The 20,337-nt window shown below is 46.0% G+C and overlaps 1 protein-coding gene across 2 annotated transcripts in view; it reads left to right on the forward strand.

The window, feature by feature from the left end:
* Positions 1–20,337, forward strand: part of PDZD2 (PDZ domain containing 2) — a 352,225-nt gene that overhangs the window by 253,626 nt on the left and 78,262 nt on the right. For both annotated transcript variants that reach the window (XM_060236112.1, XM_060236113.1), the window contains 3 exons: positions 6,327–6,469; positions 9,748–9,880; positions 17,333–17,500. In XM_060236112.1, the coding sequence (XP_060092095.1) occupies positions 6,327–6,469; positions 9,748–9,880; positions 17,333–17,500 (444 nt within the window). The remainder of the gene's footprint in view (positions 1–6,326; positions 6,470–9,747; positions 9,881–17,332; positions 17,501–20,337) is intronic.

Below are 20,337 nucleotides of genomic sequence, written 5' to 3' on the forward strand. Positions count from 1 at the left end.
CATAAGGCAGGGAATCGCAACAAAACGCAACCCAAAGAAACGGATTAGGTTGCCAGTAAAGAACCCCAAATAGCTGAGTGAGCAAGGTCCAATAAATGTATAAGTAGTGCAACCAAAATAAAAATACACTTTAATAGTAACTTAAAATAGTAATAATATTGCATATATTGGTTTACTGGATATTTAACATTAGAAACACTATATTACGTTACGCTATTTACTGTTTAGTATCTTTTATTGTTTCTATAAAAATGTACTTTTATTTTGGTTCTGTGTTTATACCCTTCTCTGCTCAGTCACCCTCAGGCCTAATTTTGGGCAGGAGCTCACAGGAGCAGAGCTCCAAAACCTCCAAATTTTGTGCTTTCTTATCTTACTACCCCCTCCCCCCAAAAAACCTTGCTTCTGGGCTCCATTGTTTATACCCCCAGTGAGAATTTTGCTGAACCCTTAAGATTTTACAACCTTTCTAATATTTTCCCCAACAAAAAAGGGGGAAATAACCAAGACATATAAAGCAGACAGATGGAAATCTTTGTCATGTTCTCAGGGTGCAGGCAGGCAGGAGTCCAAAGCCAGTCCATGGTCAAAGTCCAGGAAGTCAAGCAGGAGCCAAGTCACCAATGCAGAATTACAAACCGGAACCAGAAGTCAATGTCCAAAAGCCAAAAGGTCAGGGTGCCAAGGAAATCAAGCAGGTCAGGATCAGGAATCAGGAAGGAGTGTGGATGCAAGCCAGAGAATAGACTTGTTGCTTCCACAAGGTTACCAGGTCCTGGGTGGGAGCTATATGGGAGTCTCAACAGCCTGCTCCCTGAGAACTCCGCTAGAACTCAGGGCTGAGCGATCTGAAGCATCGGTGTGCCTCATGTCTTTGCTCTGAAAGTTCTTTCCGGAGCCTGCTTCGAACTCTTGAGATGGGAGGAGGAGAGCGTGGAGCAGATTGATCATCAACAGCTGACACTGGTGCCTGGAGAGTGATTGATGGGCCAGCTGCTGTTTGTTCAGCTGAGGAACTGGCTGGCAACTCTTCCAGGTCTGTTAACCCTTCCAGTTCCTCCTCATCAGGGCTCATGACAATCTTCATCATGCCACTGTGGCCACTTAGGAGAAAGTTATTTTAAAAGTATGAAATGTTCCCTCTAAGCTGCAGAGTCTTGTGAGCAAAAATTCTACTTTGTGAACTGCTGGTATTAAAGTTGTGAGCTACTGGCATTAAAGCTGTGAGTTACTGAATAAATTATTGTGCTCTGGGGCCATTTTTCCTGAGCTAAGACAAAAATGTGTGAACTGGAGGCTAAAAATCTGTGAGCTATCTCACGCTAACTCAGCTTAGAGGAAACATTGGATTGGGGGTAAGATTTTATTATGACAATTATAATTCAGGAAGCATTTTAAGGTAGATGCGGAGCTGATATAATTTAGTACACCTTCCAGTGATGTCAGGAGTGTGTGGCATATGCAAATGAGTTATGCAAATGAGCCCTGGCTCATCTTTTCCACTAAAATGACCCCTCGTCATCCTTTTCTGAGGTTGCCTCTCCAGACTCCTCCTTTCCATGAGACCCCACTTTCTCTAAGGACTTTCCTCTGTGCAGCCTCCAGACCTTTAAAGGCAGATGGGGAGGGTGGTGAGGCAAATCAGCTACACAGCCTTTTCCATTTCACAATGGAGGTGTGGCAAAGAGACAAAGTGGTACACCAAGGAACCGCAGGCCATGCAAGTTCTCTGTGGCCTCCTCACCTCTTACAAGATGGCTGCCAGTGTGCGTAGACAATACAGACTTTGATGGACCACTGGCTTAAAATTCAGTATATGGCAGCTTCGCATGCATGGTATTGCCTAGTCCTGGGTATCTGGATTTGGTGGAGAGGGATTGTGGCTTGGTGGTAGAGCATCTGCTTTGCCTGCAGATTTCCCATAATCTCTAGTTTTAAAGATGAGGCAGTAGGTGATGTGGGAAATCTCCATATGACCCTAGAGCAGGGGTGTCGAACTCATTTGTTATGAGGGCCAGATCTGACATAAATGAGACCTTGTTGGGCCGACCCATGTCAGGTTGGGCCAAGCCATGTCGGGCCAGGCCATGTGTGTACCTATTAAAGATTAGGTAGCAGAGATACAAATTTTATAAAGAACACAGACAAACACAAATATATATTTTTAAAAACTTAAAACATGCTTAAAACGTTAGCACTCATTGGTCTAAAAGACGCTTTCTTTGTATTTCTCCCATGGGATCCAGGGAACTGGGCAAAGTGAGCTCTGACTCTTTCCTTCCCCAGGGGACTGTGGGGGGGAGAGGAGCCTCAGCCAATAGAAGGAAGAGAGGCTTGGCTCAGTAGCTCCACTGTTAGTTGAACAGTTAGTTGAGATAGCCTGGCAAAGCAAACTATTCCTCCCCCCTTCCTCCCCAAGGGAGGAGCCTCAGTCAATGGATAAAATGGAAGGTTTGCTCTGTAACATCTGTGCAATTGAGCAAGCCTTGCAAAGCAAGCTGTTATGCAGAAGGAAGCACGATATAGGGAGAAGGAAGCAGATGACAGCCAGTTGCTCAAGGGCCTGATAGGAGCCCTCCAGGGGCCTGATTTGACCCCTGAACTGCATGTTTGACACCCCTGCCTTAGAGAGCTGCTGCCAGTCAGAGTAGGTAATACTGACCTAGGTAGACCAATGGTCTGGCTCAGGAGGAAGCAGCTTCATGGGGTCATCTCTTTTCCTTGGGCACAGTCTGAGCCGCCTTCCTTTCCTCTGGCCCTTTCTCAGCATGGGATAGAAAAGGACTGGTGGAGAAGTTGGCCCAACCACAGGAGTTCGGCTGCGTGTCCCCAGTCCTCTGGTTCTATTTTTGTGTAGCAAAGTTTGTGGAATCCAATAATGGAGTCCAAAGTGGTAAAACGTTGCAGTGCAGTAAGCGTCATTGTTTCAGTGGTGAGCCCTGTGCCATGGGAATCCCTTATGGCTTTTTAAGTGCCTTCTAGTGCTGGAATAACCTCTTTTTCTGGAAGCTGTTACGTTCAGCCATTGCCAAGGCTTCTCTCTTTCACTTAAAGATCTGCCCGGCTAAGTGTTCAGGGCCTGCTGCCTGCTCAGCACTGCCTGCTGCTCGCAGGGGTGGCATGCCAAAAAGCAGGCAGCCAGCTCTCATTTGCCACCAGTTCTTCACCTTTGCAGGACAGTGTCTGCTGCCTGGTGCAGAGAAGCAGTCTCTCCTGTCCCCAGAATGAGAGACGGTTTATAAAAACGGTGCTAAATTCCTTTTCAGTTGCTCTGCTCGAAACAAGCTGTCCAGTGCACCGATCTAAAATCAAAATACGCATTTTCCTACCAGTTAATAACTAATAATCGATTGTGTGGTTTTTTTTAATTAAGGCTATTGAACAGTGGTGTTGCACAGTGGTCAAGAATGTGTGATGTGACCTAGGAAGCCACCAATCCAAATGGTTCTTGCAGAGCCAGCAGCATTGTGCAGTTGTTAAACTGTCGGCCTAGATCTGGGAAACCCAGGTTCGAATCCCCACTCGTGCCATGAAAGCTCACTGGGTGACCCAGGGCCAGTCACAAACTCTCAGCCTAACCTATCGCACAAGAATTGTTGCGAGTTTAGAATGATGTAAGATGTTTGGGTCCCCACTGGGGAGAATAAAGTAAATAAAATGCTAGCCTTTTACTTTCCCCCAACCATTTGCAAAACGGACCAGTCACTCACCTACCTTACTGAGATGACTGAGCAACTATGTGTAGAACACTTAGAAAATTATTATTCGCATTTTGTAGCACTTTACCCATGAGCAGGGCTCTTTTTCTAGCAAGAGCTCCTCTGCATATTAGGCCACGCCCCCCTGGATGTAGCCAATCCTCCTGGAGCTTACAGTAGGCCCTGTACTAAGAGCCCTCTAAGCTCTTGGCTACATCAGGGGCATGGCCTAATATGCAGAGGCGCTCCTGCTAGAAAAAGAGCCCTGCCCATGAGAGAAATATATTTCCTTACATGACATATGTTTGCACTGTCATTGAATTGCTTTAGTTCTGATAGCTGGCAACAGCAGATGAAAACAGTCAGGAATAGGTTGCTAGCCTTCAGCAGCAGTAGTAGAGGGTCCATGTGGTCTCGTGGTTAGATGCGGGTTCAAATTCTTGCTCAGCTGAGGCTCATGGCTGGCCTTTTTAGGGGAGCGTGTCTTGGCCTTACCCATCTCGCAGGTTTGTGGGGCTGCTGTGAGCAAAGGAAGTATCCTGATTGGTTGCTGTGCTATTTCTGAAATGATTAAAATAGATAGGTGTTTGTGCCAAAGAGTTCGGGACAACATGCTCACAATATGCTGCAATATATCTGCACAATTACTTTGGTGCAGGTCTGCAAATACGTGCAGAGCTGTATAGAGAATTTTCATCTCCACCATTGTTGTGACACGGGATTCATGAATATGTTGCAACAAATTGACTTTGACATTACCATTGGAACTTCATGAGCTTGAAGGGAGGTATCCAAATGATTGGAGAGGATGACTGGGTGCCATTTTGTCCATGGCCCTCTTCTGTTGGTCATCCAGACTCACAACAGCTTCAAGGTCAAGGGGTGTATCTTTCCAGTGGATTGCAAAAATCTGTAAGGAGAAGTCAATTTAACCCAGTTTGTAACTGAATTATCTTCTTGTAATTACAGTTCCCATGCAACCTGGATATTAACTTAAATAGATTCAGTTCCCTGTTGTAAATCATGCTGGCACTGAAATATTTAGGAGGCGCATAAATTAAGTCCATGCTGCCAATCTGCATGCATTAAATATGACCCACAGTACCTCAAGTGCGCCGGTCACCTTTGCTGACGGTTGTGAAGCAGGAGTCTGTAGCTCAGAGGTGCCTAACCTTTTTGAGCCAGCGGTTACTTTGGGAAATCTGACACAGGGTGTTGGGCACAATCACCAAATGGGTGTCACAGGAGGCAGAACGAACCATAAAGTGTCAGGGAGTGAGGATATGCATGACTCTGATTGTAGCCCTTCAGCATTTCGGCCAGAAGCTCCTTTTAGCAGGATGCTTTTTGAAATGAACATATTTTTAAAATATTTTCTTGCACACCCACAAGTATATGTATAGAGCAAGCTAAGAAACATTCATTTGGCAGTAACTGTCAGATCTCCCGTGGGCAATCAGAAGCTCTGTTGGCCCCGCCTGCTTTCTAAAAACATTTGGTGGATAACAGGAGAGAAGTCAGCAAGTACCATGTCCCCTGCTATAGCCCATCTACCTGTCATACTATTCACAACAAGATAAAAGGGCAAGTTGTGCAAGCTGACCCTGTGTGCTATGGGCACAAATCAACTCACGAACTAAAGTTCGTGATGAGTTTTAGCCAGTTTGGGGTTCGTGAACTGAAGTTCGTGGCAGGTCAGCTGACACAAACTTTCCACAAATTTTCAAGTGGTTCGTGAATGGATACCTGCCCAGGCAGACTGTCTCTGCTCAGTCAAAATGTTTACCAAACTTCAAAGCAACAAGGGAGGGACTGTAGAAGAGTGGGCAGAATGGTGAGTTTCCCTGTGCATTTGGTGGCACTTTTGAACCTGTGCCTGAGATTTCCCCCAAAAAGTACTTTTCTGGTGGCATCTTCTTTAGGAGCCGTAACTTGGAGGGCAAGTAGAGGAACATCAGGGGGAGATCCTCTGCAAGTTTGATATAGCTATCTTGCATAGGGTCTGTTCTGCGGAGGGACGGTGGCTCAGTGGTAGAGCATCTGCTTGGTAAGCAGAAGGTCCCAGGTTCAATCCTCAGCATTTCCAACTAAAAAGGGTCCAGGCAAACAGGTGTGAAAAACCTCAGCTTGAGTCCCTGGAGAGCCGCTGCCAGTCTGAGTAGACAATATGGACCGAGGGTCTGATTCAATACAAGGCAGCTACATATGTTCATATGTTCTGCACACTCCTAAACATGCACCTGTAATTTCCCCAGAAAGCACTTTCCTGGCGACACCTTTTTTTTTGAGGGGAGGGGAGCTGTAGCTCTGATCCTGTTAGTCCAGTCCACATCAGACTTGGAGAGCAGGTAGAGGAGAATTTGGTATCTCTAGCATGTAAGGGGAGAGTTTTCTACCACCTCATGAACCAAACCAGTTTGTTTGTTGCCTAAATGTTTGTGACAGTTTGTGGCTCACGAACTGGGCATGCCACAAACTGAAACGAACTGTATTTCCCTGGTTTGTGCCGATCGCTAGTGCTAGATACCAGCCAGAGTGGGGGGAAAAAAACAGATGCAGACAGAAGGGGCGTGTGTCTGTGTTGTCTAAATAAAAAATGCAAGAACACTTTGCAAATTCTCCTTCCAGCGAGAAGGTTGCCGGATATGGAAGATGACCATGATGAAGGGGTCAGACGGGCTGGGAATCCAGATCACCGGTGGTCGAGGGTCAAGGCGCTCTCCGCACGCCATCATAATTGCACGGGTGGAAGAAGGAGGCTCTGCGCACAGGTACCATTTGTTCCATTACCATATTGCATGAATCTGACGATTCCATCACTTTGACCATCTGCAACACCTTTTATGCACAAAAGCAACTTAGAGTTTGAGGTGAGGGCTATAATACAAAACCTGCACTGGTAGTATAGTCTAGGAAGGCCAAACTTGTTTAACATAAGAGCCACATAGAATAAATGTCAGATGTTTGACAGCTGCAAGACATGAATGTCAGTTATTTGAGGGAAGGAAGGAAATAGATGTGGGAGCGAGGAGGGAGGGAGAGTTGGAAAGAAAGCAACTTTAACTTTGAATGCATTCTCCAAACCCCCAGCCAACAGGGCAGTTGTGGCTTTGAGAGCCACAAAATATGTATGAAAGAGCCACTTGTGACTCCCGAGCTACAGTTCGGCCATCCCTGGTATAGTCCTAAACAGACACCGTTTTCGCACACAGATTACCACGGGGTCACGTTCCTGTTCTCTCCGCAGCGTCTGTCGGATTTACCATTATCTGTGCCAGTTTATGTTTGCTATGCAAAAGCCGCAGCACTTCCTGTAACTCCAGTGCAGATAATGGGAAATCCGACAGACGCTGCGGAGAGAACAGGAACGTGACCGCGTGGTAAGCTGTGTGCGAAAATGGTCAGAGTTGCATCCTTCTAAACCCATTTACTTTAATGGACTTGGTGGTGAAAAATGCCATTGAGTTGCAATCAGCTTATGAAGACCCTGTAAAGTTTTCAAGGCAAGAGATGTTCAGAGGTAGATTCCGATTACCTACCTCCCCTGGGCTTCTTGGTGGTCACCCATTTAAGTTCTAAGGAACAAGGCTTTTTTGAGAGGCAGAGGACCACACATGTAGCTTTCTGAGTCAGGAACAGGGATGGAATTCTAGCAGGAGCTCCTTTGCATATTAGACCACACACCCCTGATGTAGCCAATCCTCTTTAAGAGCTTGCAAGGCTCCTTTTCGTAAGCTCTTGGAGGATTGGCTACATCAGGGATGTGTGTCCTAATATGCAAAAGAGCTCCTGCTAGAATTCCACCCCTGGTCAGGAATATCACCAACTTGCCTGCAGCAAACGAGATCCCTTCCTCTTCTATTTCTCAGTGGGTTGGCATTTCTCATGCGAAAGGGGAAGGGGGGGGAACCTGGAAGTTACTCTGTCAAGCATGGGATTTCCCAATACTCCTTATTTTATAGGGATGCCTTTGTTCTCAAATGCAGGGACATCATCATGGATTTTTGAGCTGGTGGTTTGTTGGGATCTAGAGCTTCCTACAGATCCGTAGGAAAAGAGGGTGATATGACTCTTGCTTAAGAAAGAGGTTGGTTAGGCCCAACCTATATGAACTGCAGGCGGGCAAGAGGAAGGTTATCCGTGGGCTGTTGCATGTTCCTAGTGTTTCATTTAAAATTCAGCCTCCGCCTCTATGCATGCAGCAGTTGCTGCCAGAGATCTGTAGCACGTGTAGTTGTGGTGTGGGCATACTAACAGTATGCATGCAGCACTCCAGTTTAAATGAGATACTGAGTTTGTTCAAGACCCAGTGTGGCGATATTGGTTGAGTATTGGATTCAAATTCCCCTGTTCTACTATGGAAGTTGCTAGGTGACATGTGAATGTAGCTGCCTTATATTGAATCAAACCCTTGGTCTATCAAGGTCACTAGCCAGTTTGAGAGCCAGCTTGGTGTAGTGGTTAAGTGCGCCGACTCTTGTCTGGGAGAACCGGGTTTGATTCCCCTCTCCTCCACTTGCACTTGCTGGAATGCCCTTGGGCCAGCCATAGCTCTGGCAGAGGTTGTCCTTGAAAGGGCAGCTGCTCTAAAAGCTCTCTCAGTCCCACCTACCTCACACGGTGTCCATTGTGGGGGAGGAAAATAAAGGAGATTGGGAGCCGCTCTGAGACTTAGAGTGGAGAGCAGGATATAAATCCAATATCTTCTCCTTCGCCTCCTTCTTCTATTGCCTACTGGCAGTGGCTCTCCTGGATTTCAGGCAGAGGTCTTTCACATGACCTATCACCTATCACTCCCCCACTCCTCTGTTTTATCCTCACAAAAACAATCCTGTTAGATGAGGCTGGGAGAGAGTGACTTTCCAAGCTCACCAAAAGAAAGTGAGGATTGGAACTTGGGTTATCCCAGATCCCTAATCCAACACTCTAACCACTCCATGACACTGCTTCCTGGATGCTAAAACAAGTAGCTCAGAATCTGTGTTGCACTTACATAGGGAGCAATGGCAGGCCCGTAGCTGCAGTGAGGCACTCTGGGGCCCAGCCTTCGATGTAAAATATAAAAGTCCATCCCTTCAACTCCCCTTCCATCTGTATGGCCCCTCCACTGGAGGGCCCCCGATCTGTTCCTTTTGCAACTGCCACTCTGAACAAGTAGTAGCATTGCTGCCAGTCTCTCTGCCGCAAAAGGGTTCGTAAGAAAGAGGTGAGGGAGTGGAGCTGCTGTGACTGCCCAGGCATAGGGGGGGTTAGCTTGTGGAACTCAAGGCAGTTTACAGCGCTAAAAGCCCAGGGCCACCAAACTAAGTGGCCCCTCACCCTGCCCCCCCCAACAACGAATCTGGCGTGGGTCCCGCCAAACATGACATCCTGGCTATGGCCCTGAGCAACGGTTTCTTTGAATGTTTCTGTTTAATTATTTCTTCTGACTACCCCTTTCTGATAGCTTATCGAGAGTCAGTATTCCCTCACTGAGGAAGTAGGTCAGACATTCGGCACTCTGGGGAAAGGCCCAGTCTTCGATGTAAAATATAAAAGCCCAAGAAAACTGGCTGGTGGGCACCACGTTCTTGCGTGTCAGGACGAATACGGTGCTCAGCGCTATTAGTGGAATGAGGTCATGCAGCGCTAACTACTCCACAGCAAGGGGAAGGAGGGGGGTGAGTTAACTACTCCATGGAAAATTTAATATTAAAGTTGACCTACTTAACCAGTGATATCGTTAGTGTTTATAAAGTGCTTTGGAATGCTCCAGAGAAAAGCGTTAAGTAAATGTGGAGTGACTTGATTATTTATTATTAACAAAATGCAGATGGAATCTCTTATGTTCAACTTCAAATTTCCCCCCTGAAAGAGAGAACTGGCTTTTATCCATTCTTTCTCAGACTGGGGGTGGGGGAGAGAATTGTTAGAAAATACGTTTCATGTTTCTCTTTGAGCCCCTAATATCCTCACAGCTTTTCTGCATAGCATACAACACCTCCAGCACCAAGATAGCTTCAAGAAACTCTGTAAACTGTTGTGGTTTTTTTGTCTTTTATTTCCCCAGGGATGGCAGACTGAAAGTGGGAGATGAGCTCCTAATGATCAACGGTCACTCTTTGGTCGGCCTCTCCCATGAAGAAGCCGTTGTTCTTCTTCGGTCAGCCGAAGGCCTGGTGTACCTCGTAGTTGCAAGCAGGGTAGGTAATATTTGATTCTATAGGTCCGTGAATGCACGAAGGATTCACCTTTGATGGCTTTTATGAAGGGCTGGAACAATTCAGGACTGACAAAAGGAAGTACTTCACACAATTTGCATGGGATTCACTGCCACAAGACTGTGTGACGGCCACCAGTTTAGATAGCTTTACAAAAGCCCCTGAATCTAGGGGTGCTGTCGCACTGGGAAACTGGTGCAATATTATCTTGGGTTCAAAAAAGCCTCTTGAGTTTGGTCCATTTCTGGGCTATCAGACAGCCACTGTTGAAGCAGCAAGATCACAACAGTGGTCCATGGTTGGCCAGTCACACTGCTAGCACGCCTCAACCACAGGCCCACTGCAGAAAGGGTTGTGTTTTTTAAAAAGTCCCCCCAGTGTGTGCATTCAAGCAGAGAAGCGCACAAGTCAGGAATGGATTAACAATTAGGCCAAGCAGGCACTGGCCTGTGGGGCCCCATGCCTTTTGGGGCCCTGGGCTGGCTTTCCCCCCAGTTTCCCCCCTGCTTGTAGCCCTTGCAGCCTGTACACACAGCCTGTCATTGCCTGACTTGCCTGGTGTGGCAGCTGCTGGCATTGTCACCAAGTTTGCCTTTCTGCCTCTCCCCCACAGCTTTGTCAAAGGGACTTTTGAGAAGGTGCCTGCAGGCTGCAGTGGGGACCGTGGGCGGCAGGGCAGGTGCTCTGACTCTGAGATAATTTGCAAGGGGGCCCCTGAGATTTTGACCGCCTAGGGGCCTCCACAGGGTTTAATCCGGCACTGGCACAAGTGCTTCTCAGAGTGCAATTGGGGGGGGGGGGGGTGGGACTCCCTGAACACACTGGAAATGATTTGGTGTGATCACACCGCTCTTCCACTTATCAAGTCGCGCCCAGGCATTCAGACATAACGTGAGACCTAAATGCGATTTAAGGGGAAACTACCGGGAAGATCCAGGTGGCTTTTTAATCTGGACAGGAGGCGTCTGGAGACAGAGTGAGAATGGGTGCAGCTCAAAGGGCAGATGTGCTTGTGTGATCGTGCTCATTTAATCCCAATGGGAGGCGTGGCTAGGTGGGGCCGAATCTCTTGTGTGATAGCTCTCTCCGCCTCTCAGTTAACTAAGGTCTGTTAGCTAAATTAGCTAAAGTCAAACACAGGCATTCTAAAGCGGAAGTGGTTTCTACACGTTCAGTGGCGTAGCCATATCGGTCTTCAGCTGAAGAACCACCAGATTCGAGTCCAGTAGCACCTGAGAGAGTGACAGGCCCGGGGTCATGGGGGTGCATTTGGAGGCATCGCCCCATGCAAAAATGTGCCCTACCCCGGGCTGACAAGGTTGAGGGGGTATCAAGAGTCAAAACGTCCTTCATCAGGTGAGCTTTGATTCTCAGAATCTCACACCCTGAGAAATGTGTTCGTCTCTGAGGTGTTACTGGACTTGAATTTAGCTGTTTTACTGCAGACCAAGACAGCTGACCTCTGAAACTTTCTCAGTAGAACAGCAGGAGTCTAGTCCAGTGGCATTTGAAAGAGCAAAATGATTTCTAGGGTAGATAGATCCAGGTGGGCAGCTGTGTTGGTCTGGAGCAACAGAACAAAGTAGGAGTCCAGTAGCACCTTCAAGACCAACAAAGTTTTATTCAGTATGAAAGCTTTCTTATGCATGCATACTTCTTCAGACGAGGAATGAGGTACAGTGAGCAGAGTTACATATAGCTAGTGAACAGTGTTTTAGAATGCAAAATGGTACAAAGTTAAAATCCAGTGGCAAAATAGTGCAATTAGCAAATTGAAAGAATGTTTGGTCTAGATAGCATTTGCGTGGAAAATCAATAAAAGGTAATATAAGTTGTCTGTTAATTGCCCTATTGCTAGCAAGTAAGGTTAAACTAAGGACCCGTTAAAGATGTTCTTGTCCACTTAATTTACTTTTACAAAAGTAACATGCATTATAAGCATCATTCCAGTTTGTCATAAGAAAAAACTACATTAAAATATAGTGAAAATGGGTTTAGTATATGTGACAAAATAAATACTAAATACATATACTAAACCCATTTTCACTATATTTTAATGTAGTTTTTTTCCCTTATGACAAACTAGAATGATGTTTATACTGCCTGTTACATTTTAAAAAGTAAATTAGGTGGACAAGAACATCTTTAAGAAAAAAGGGATGGTGGCTCAGTGGTAGAGCATCTGCTCGGGAAGCAGAAGGTCCCAGGTTCAATCCCTGGCATCTCCAAAAAAGGGTCCAGGCAAATAGGTGTGAAAAACCTCAGCTTGAGACCCTGGAGAGCCGCTGCCAGTCTGAGAAGACAATACTGACTTTGATGGACCAAGGGTCTGATTCAGTATAAGGCAGTTTCATATATGTTCAACATGTCCTTAGTTTAACCCTAGAAGATGGCAACCCCCCCCCCCCCCCCAATCCTCCAGGATCCCTGGCCAAACTGGCCTGGAGAAAAAATTGCTGCCTGACTCCAAAGTGTCAAACATCATTTTCCTGGGTGTGTAAGAAGGGGCCACAAGAACTAAGCACTGATACAACCCTTCCTACCCTCCTTCCCATGATCTGCCCAAGTTCACTTAGCTGCTAACTGGGATGACTAAAGAAAGCCTCCATGTTCAGAGGCAGCTGACTTCTCAATATCGTTGCTGGGAGGCAGAACCAGGGAAAGGCCTCAGCCTCAGTGCCTTGCTCCTTGGCCCCCCAGGACTAGTGGTTGGCAGCTGTGTGAAGCAGGTTGCTTGACTACTTGAAGGGCTATCCTATTGAGAATGGTGTAGAATTGTTTTCTGTGGCCCCAGAAGGTTGGACCAGAATGGATGGGTTGAAATTAAATCCGAAGAGTTTCCAGCTCAACATTAGGAAGAACTTCCTGATCGTTAGAGCGGTTCCTCAGTGGAACAGGCTTCCTCGGGAGATGGTGGGCTCTCTTTTCTTGGAGGTTTTTAAACAGAGGCTAGAGGGCCATCTGACAGCAATGTGGATCCTGCGAATTTAGGGGGAGGTATTTGTGAGTTTCCTGCATTGTGCAGGGGGTTGGGCTAGATGACCCTGGAGGTCACTTCCAACTCTATGATTCTATAATTCCATGACTTGATGGACTGCTAGTCTGATCTAGGAGGGCTCTTCTGATGTTCTTTTTATGTTCTTAAGTTGAACTTTAGGGTGAAGGAGGCTTTAGGTGTGCTGATTAGTGTCAGTGCAACAGAGCTTGCTTAAGCACCCCATGTGTATGTCCACATTTTGAAAGCCAGGCTCACCCATCCACCCAGTCGCTTGACTACTTTTGCAAGACTTCACTGGGAGTGATTAATTATTAGCTGGGTTTGGCAGCAGCTCAGCTTTTTTCCCCTCACCTTGACAGTAAAACCATTTGGGTGGAAGAAGATGTGTTTGTGTTTAGGTTAGAGACAGCTGGGCTGCAGTCCAAGACCGGATATCAGCTCAAACCTTCTTAAAATTCTTTCCTCTGTTACGCTGCACCTGCATCTCTACAGCTGATGTGAATTTTCACAGAAGGGAGCCCTGCCAGAATCATATTCATTTTCATAAGAGATAGTGGGGGCTGTTTCACAACATGTCACTTGATTTCTCCTCATTTGCTTAATCAGCACTCCCTTTTCATTTCTGTTGAAAAGTATTGTGTTTGATGCAAAAGTGCTGTGGTTTGCTCTGTGGTGATATCTGTTCACATATGCAAGTCATCACTTGATGCTCTAAGTTACCTTGTTGACTCCTCATCTGTGCAACCATATGGGGAGACGGCTGTCGCCATCTGTTGGGTTTCCATTACTGCCGTTACCAGGTGATTCATCACTCAGAGCTTGGGTGTTGAGTGATGATGGGGGGGAGCTTCTGACAGACTGGGGATTCTGTTAGCATATTGCCCACCCCCAGGCTGTCCGACAGTGTCCTCACTGGTGCTTGTGAAGCTGGTCTGAGAATTGGAATTTTGGCCCTAAGGCTGGTAGTCCTTGGTGACTTCAACAGATGCCAGCTTGACTTGAACTGTCTAGGACTGCATGGGTGCCAAAACAGTCATGGGGCTATCCAGGCCTCAGATTCAGCAGGAGCTCAGGGGAGCACAGCTCCTGAACCTTTCTGAGGGTTCCCCCTCTTTCTCCCCACCTACCTTGTCCATTAGAATAGTAGGTGCAGCTGCATAACAGTCCCTGGATTATGAGAGCAGGCAGCCAGCCAGCCACCATGGGCTTTGCCACGCCCCCAGCAGCCCTTATCAAACCCCTGGAGAAGCCCACCAACCTTTCTCCACTTCTTATTTGATTTTGGGTGGCTGGTGGCTTTGGGCAGCCAGTGGTTTTGACTGGGGGGGGTGGCGGCCCAGGAGAGCCCCAGGTGAGCAAGGCCTGCTTGGGCTGGCTGGATCTCTAGCCGGCCCAAGCAGGCCTTGCTCGTCCAGAGCTCTCCTTTCTTGCATCAAGTTGCTTTTGACTGGTGAGAGGGCGGCATATGCTAATGACTTATGCTAATGAGCTCCACCACCTATTTTTCTATAAAACGACCCCTGGGACTATCATAATACATCATGGACTCCAGGCATGTGACTGGTCGTTTGAGGAGGGGCCTGTAACATAATAGTAGAACATCTGCTTTGTATGCAGAAGATTCCAGGTTCAGTTCCAGGCAACTTCAGTTTAAAAGACTGGGTAAAAGGTGATGTGAAAAACTTGTACTTGAGACTTTAGAGAGCTGTTTCCTGGCAGAGTAGAAGAAGATATATTGGATTTGTACCCTGCCCTTCACTCTGAATCTTAGAGTGGCCTATAATCTCCTTTACCTTCCTTCCCCACAACAAACACCCTGTGAGGGCTGAGAGAGCTCTCACAGAAGCTGCCCTTTCAAGGACAACTCTGCAAAAACTATGACTGACACAAGTCCATTCCAGCAGCTGCAAGTGGAGGAGTGGAGAATCAAACCCGGTTCTCCCAGATAAGAGTCCTCAAACATAACTACTACACTAAACTGACTCTAATAGACAATACTGACTCTAATAGATGAATGCTTGGTGTAAGGCAACTCTACATGCATTTGTGCTTGACCTGGTATTCAGTAATTGATTTCATTAGGGTATGCTTGTGCGACCCCCCCATTATTATGGACTGATCGTTATCTGATAAGGTTTAAACTAATGTAACCGCCATAGTAGTGTTGAGCCTATTCAGAAAGTCCGCTCCATAGGCAGATGGATTCATGCCATCATGATTGATCAACTATTTCAATGCACCTTTAGTGGAAATAATTAATAAATGTCTTTGGCACCTGATGGTGACAATGTTGCAGTTTTAACTATACATTTTAGTTGATGTGTTTCCATTATGTTTCTAATTGTGTATGTTCACATTTTGTAAACTGCCTTGGGTATTGTAGAAAGGCAGGATATAAATAAAATAAATATCTGGTGCCCCCTCTGCGCAAAGTAGTAAAACTGCAGTACTGCAGTCCAAGCTCTCTGCTCAGAACCTGAGTTTGATCCCGATGAAAGCTGGGTTCAGGTAGCCAACTCAAGGTTGACTCAGTCTTCCATCCTTCCGAGGTTGGTAAAATGAATGCCCAGCTTGCTGCTGGGGGAAGTGTAGATGACTAGGGAAGGCAATGACAAACCATCCCGTAAAAAGTCTTCCATAAAAAGTCGTGATGCAACATCACCCCAGAATCGGAAACGACTGGTGGTTGCACACCAGTTACCTTTTTGCCCCCTCTGAAGTCCCAATTGGCCTCTGGAATACAAACATGGTCTGACCCAGCTCCTCCCAAGTGTTCATTCTTACAGAGGTCACACACCATCCCACTGAGCTTTTCTGAGTGACAAGGAGGTTCTAAATAAGTCTCCTTATGATTTAGCCTTGGAGCATTCTGATTTAGTCTTGGAGCTCTCTGTGACATGTTTACAAATCCTTTCACAGATTAAAGTTGCTCACATCTGCCTGGACTTGAACTCTTCTCTGTTTTTTTCCAGTGCTGTTACTTAATGTTATCAGTGCCCCATCAAATCACAGGTGCTAAATTCATTATTAAAAATAGGAAACTGATCTGGCTGCCCTGCAAGAAGCACTGGAGAGTCCTCTTTTGAAAAAACCCTTGCTCGACTCTCAGTAATTGCTTCCCTGTTGTGAATCCTACAAGGTGCTTGAACAAGTGGTGGTTTTATATCTTTCTTGTAGGAAGCTGATTATCTAGACCGATTTCAAGCTACATTTGGCTGGGATTGTGAAACTGAAACTGTCTTGGGCATCCTGATGGATTATCTACTCCAGGAAAGAGGCAAGGGGGGGGAGTACATCCCTTTGGATTCTCCTGGACCTCTCAGAAACTTTTGTTAACATTGACCAAGGTGCCTAGGGGCTCTTAGTCGAGATGCCCCAGTGTTGATAGTCCTGTCTGTCTGATTGGTACCAGAAGGTAGTCTTGAGGGATGATTGCTGAACTCTGGGGCCCTTGTACAGCAGGATGCTGTAGGGTTCTAGAAGGAGCAGGAGGAAGGGGAGATTGGGTTTATATCCCACCCTTCACTTGGAGTCTCAGAGTGGGGTTTATATCCCACCCTTCTCTCAGAGCTGCTTACAATCTCCTCTCCCTTCACCTCCCAACAACAGACACCCTTTGAGGTGGGTTGGGCTGAGAGAGCTCTTTTGAGAACTGCTCTTGAGAGAACGGTTCTGAGAGAACTTGTGACTGACCCATGTGAAGCTACATGTGGAGGAGTGGGGAATCAAACCCGGTTCTCCCAGATTAGAATCTGCGCTCTTAACCACTACACCACACTGTTTCTCTATCATACTTGCCCTAGGCTTATGTCCATGAAGCTGATGGAAGAGATCATTGCAGAAATTTTAAGTAGGGGGTTACCAGTATATGGATAGGTAAAGTGAGGTGACAAATGTTCTGAACAGGGGTGGAATTCTAGCAGGAGCTCATATGCATATTAGGCCACACACCCCTGATGTAGCCAATCCTCCAAGAGCTTACAGTAGGCCCTGTAAGAAGAGCCCTTGTAAGCTCTTGGAGGATTGGCTACATCAGGGCTGTGTGGCCTAATATGAAAAGGAGCTCTTGCTAGAATTCTACCCCTGATTCTGAAGCATTGGTCAAAGACAATATTGAGTTGGATGAGAGCCAATAAACTGAAATTCAGTACAGATAACATGGAGCTATTGTTGGCCAACTGGGTACCAATCAAGAGTCGAGAAGACAACCTCTTCTTGATGGTCTTGTCCTCCCCCTGAAGGACCAGGTTCGTAACATACAGTTTTGTTTGAGCCATACAGGAATGTATATCCATGTTCACTGTGCCTTGTAGTGGCATGAATTGGTGCTATCTTTCTCAGCATCCACCTGTGATGCCAATTCAGGCCTATCTTACGAGACTGTTGTATGTAATTACTTAACGGATACATGTAATTATTTTTGCAATTTTTGGCAGGATGGGGCGGAAGAGGATTTTCTCAATTACCCATCTACAAGTTTGCCAGACTTAATTAGCACCTGCTCTGTTCAAGATTCAGCTCCTTGGACTGAGAATAAAGAAAATGAAGAGCCAGAGGAGGAGGATGTCAAAGGAAAGAACCTCGTTCCAGAAGTCCAGGAACCTGTAAGCCATTCATTCTCCATGCTTGTGTGCTGTGTGTATGCCTAACAGACATCCATGGCAGCTGACATAACAATAAAACTCGATTCACTATGATTACAACAATAACTCAAATACCTAAAATGGCCAATATTGTTATGTCTTTGTATAGGTCTATGGTGCAGTCTAATTTGGAATACTGTGTACAATTCTGGTCACTGTATCTCAAAAGTATGATTGCACACAGATATCTTATTCCTGCCATGCTGGATTTTTTTTCCTGCAGGGCAAGGACTTTGACAACGCAGTTGTGTTCTGCATTTGGCAATCGTTACAATTATAGTAAGAAATAGTTGCATGGTGTAATAAGTATACACGGGGGTTGCTTTGTAGAAAAATAGGTGATAGAGCTCATCCAGGGATTGTTATGCAGCTGCACCTACTATTCAATGGACAAGGATGAAAGTGGGGAGGAGAAGAGGGAATCCTCAGAAAGGTTCAGGAGCTGTGCTCCTGCTGAATTCGAGGCCTGAGTATACATGAAGTGATAGTGCTGAGTAGGCCTCAGATTCAGCAGGAGCTCACAGGAGGGCCTTTCTGAAGGTTCCCCCTCCTCCTCCCCACCTTGTCCATTGAATAGTAGGTGCAGCTGCATAACAATCCCTGGATGAGCTCCACCACCTATTTTTCTACAGCGTGACCCCTGGTGCTGAGGAACATAAAACTGCACAGTTCCCTTCCCTTAAGAGCTTGCAGTCTTTGGAAGGTGAGAAGAACAGAATGATGATGGGTGCATACGTGCAAATGCAATTGCATTTCGTAATTCTTAGTTTCTGTAAGAGATGACAACTAAGGATGGTTTGGTTTCATGGGAGTTTTCAGGAGAAATCTTGAAGGACCTGGGAAGGAGGGCAGAATCTTTTAAGAGGAGATGAGACCTTTAGGCAGCTAAAAGTGATAGAGCTGGAGGTACAAAGGTTGGAGTCATGATATATTAAGACACTAGTGCAGAGTTGTAAGAAGTCTATTGAGGGATTTAAATGTCGGAACTCATGATGGATATGAAGAGGGAGCCAACATAAGGATTTAAGGAAGGGTGATTGTACGGTTTGAGCAATGAGATTGGTGAACAGTTTTGTGGCAGAGTTCAAGGCAGAGATGAGAGGACTGAAAATAGAGGGACAGAAATATCAAACTTGCAGTAACTCTGTGGCACAAATAACTTCGTTGGTTCACAGTGCAGCATGTAATGCCACAGTTTCTATACAGGAAGAAGAATGTATAATACTTCTGATCAGGGGTGGAATTCTAACAGGAGCTCCTTTGCATAATATGCCACACACCCCTGATGTACCAATCCTCCAAGAGCTTACACAGCTTCTTTTTGTAAGCTCTTGGAGGATTGGCTACATCAGGGGTGTGTGGCCTAATATGCAAAGGAGCTCCTGCTAGAATTCCTCCCCTGCTTCTGATCCCATGTAGATTATTGATAGCAAAATGTCTTATAGGATCAGGATTACCAGCTGTTGTCTATAATTAATTATCAGGAATGATAAATTGCCATGCACATTCTATGAACGTTTCTTTTTAAGTGAATAACTCCATGTCTGTGTTCTGGCTTTAAATGACAGGGGAGTTCTTGTCAGTTTAAGCACATAAAAACTGAATAAAAAAATAGATGTGATGCTTGCGGCCCTGCAGTCCTTCCAACATCCCTTTCTCTCTGTTTTCTGGGGAAAGCTACATCTTTTCAGACAAGGCTGAGTTAGCTCCTTTCAATCAGTCTTCAGCCATAGATTAAGCCTTTATCAAGGGAAACGAAACATTTGGCTTTGGTCTCTTGGATGATAACAATCGATGACTGTCAGCAGTGATAACTGAAGCAAACTTCTATGTTCAGTTCTTCTATGCCTCACAAGCTAGATTACCTTCACCCCCAGAGGGCTCTTGTATTGTTTTCGTGGAACCATGCAAACTATGTAACGTGTTGATTTATTTCACATTATACCTGTTGAGTGTAATGTGAGTTCAGTTCATGCTTCACCACCTGTAGGACCAACACACCTGTGACTGCTCTGGGTACACCGGAGAGAAGCCAACCAAGACTTGTTCTTCCAAGATCGAACCAAGATCTCATGCTTCTATCTTTCCTGGATCCCATGCTTACATCTTTCCTCTCTTTGCTTCAATACTTAGTTTCCATTTTATATACGTAAAAATGTTTCTAGCCCCTATGGTCCCAAGTATCCAAGAAGCCAGAGATACGTAAGATTTCCAGGAAGGGCAGATTTCAGTGGCTCGCTTTCCTCCTTGCCTTCCCCTGTAACCGGCAGAAGCCAAACAAGATCTAAACCAGGGGTGTCAAAATCATTTGTTACGAGGGCCAGATCTGACACAAATGAGACCTTGTCGGGCAGGCCGTGTCGGGCCAGGCCATGTGCGTACCTATTTAAGATTAGGTAGCAGAGAGATAAAAATTTTTAAGGACACAGACAATCACAACTAAAGATTTTTTTTATTAAACAAAACTTAAAACATGCTTAAAACAAAGACTTTGTATTTTTCCTGTGGGATCAGGGAACTGGGCAAAGGAAGCTCTGACTCTTTCCTTCCCTCAAGGAGGAGGAAGAGCCTCAGCCAATGGAGAAAATAGAGGTTTTGCTCTGTAGCGCCTGTGCGAATGAGCAAGCCTTGCAAAGCAAGCTGAGATGCAGAAGGAAGCAAGAGAGATGGAGAAGGAAGCAGATAAGAGCCAGCTGCTTGGGGGCCTGATAAGAGCCCGCTGGGAGCCCGATTAGGCCCCTGGGCTGCATGTTTGACACCCCTGATCTAAACTATTCAAAGCCATTCTGATTTGGGTA

The sequence above is a fragment of the Heteronotia binoei genome, chromosome 4, assembly GCF_032191835.1.
Source record: "Heteronotia binoei isolate CCM8104 ecotype False Entrance Well chromosome 4, APGP_CSIRO_Hbin_v1, whole genome shotgun sequence".
In the NCBI taxonomy this organism is placed as follows: domain Eukaryota; kingdom Metazoa; phylum Chordata; class Lepidosauria; order Squamata; family Gekkonidae; genus Heteronotia; species Heteronotia binoei.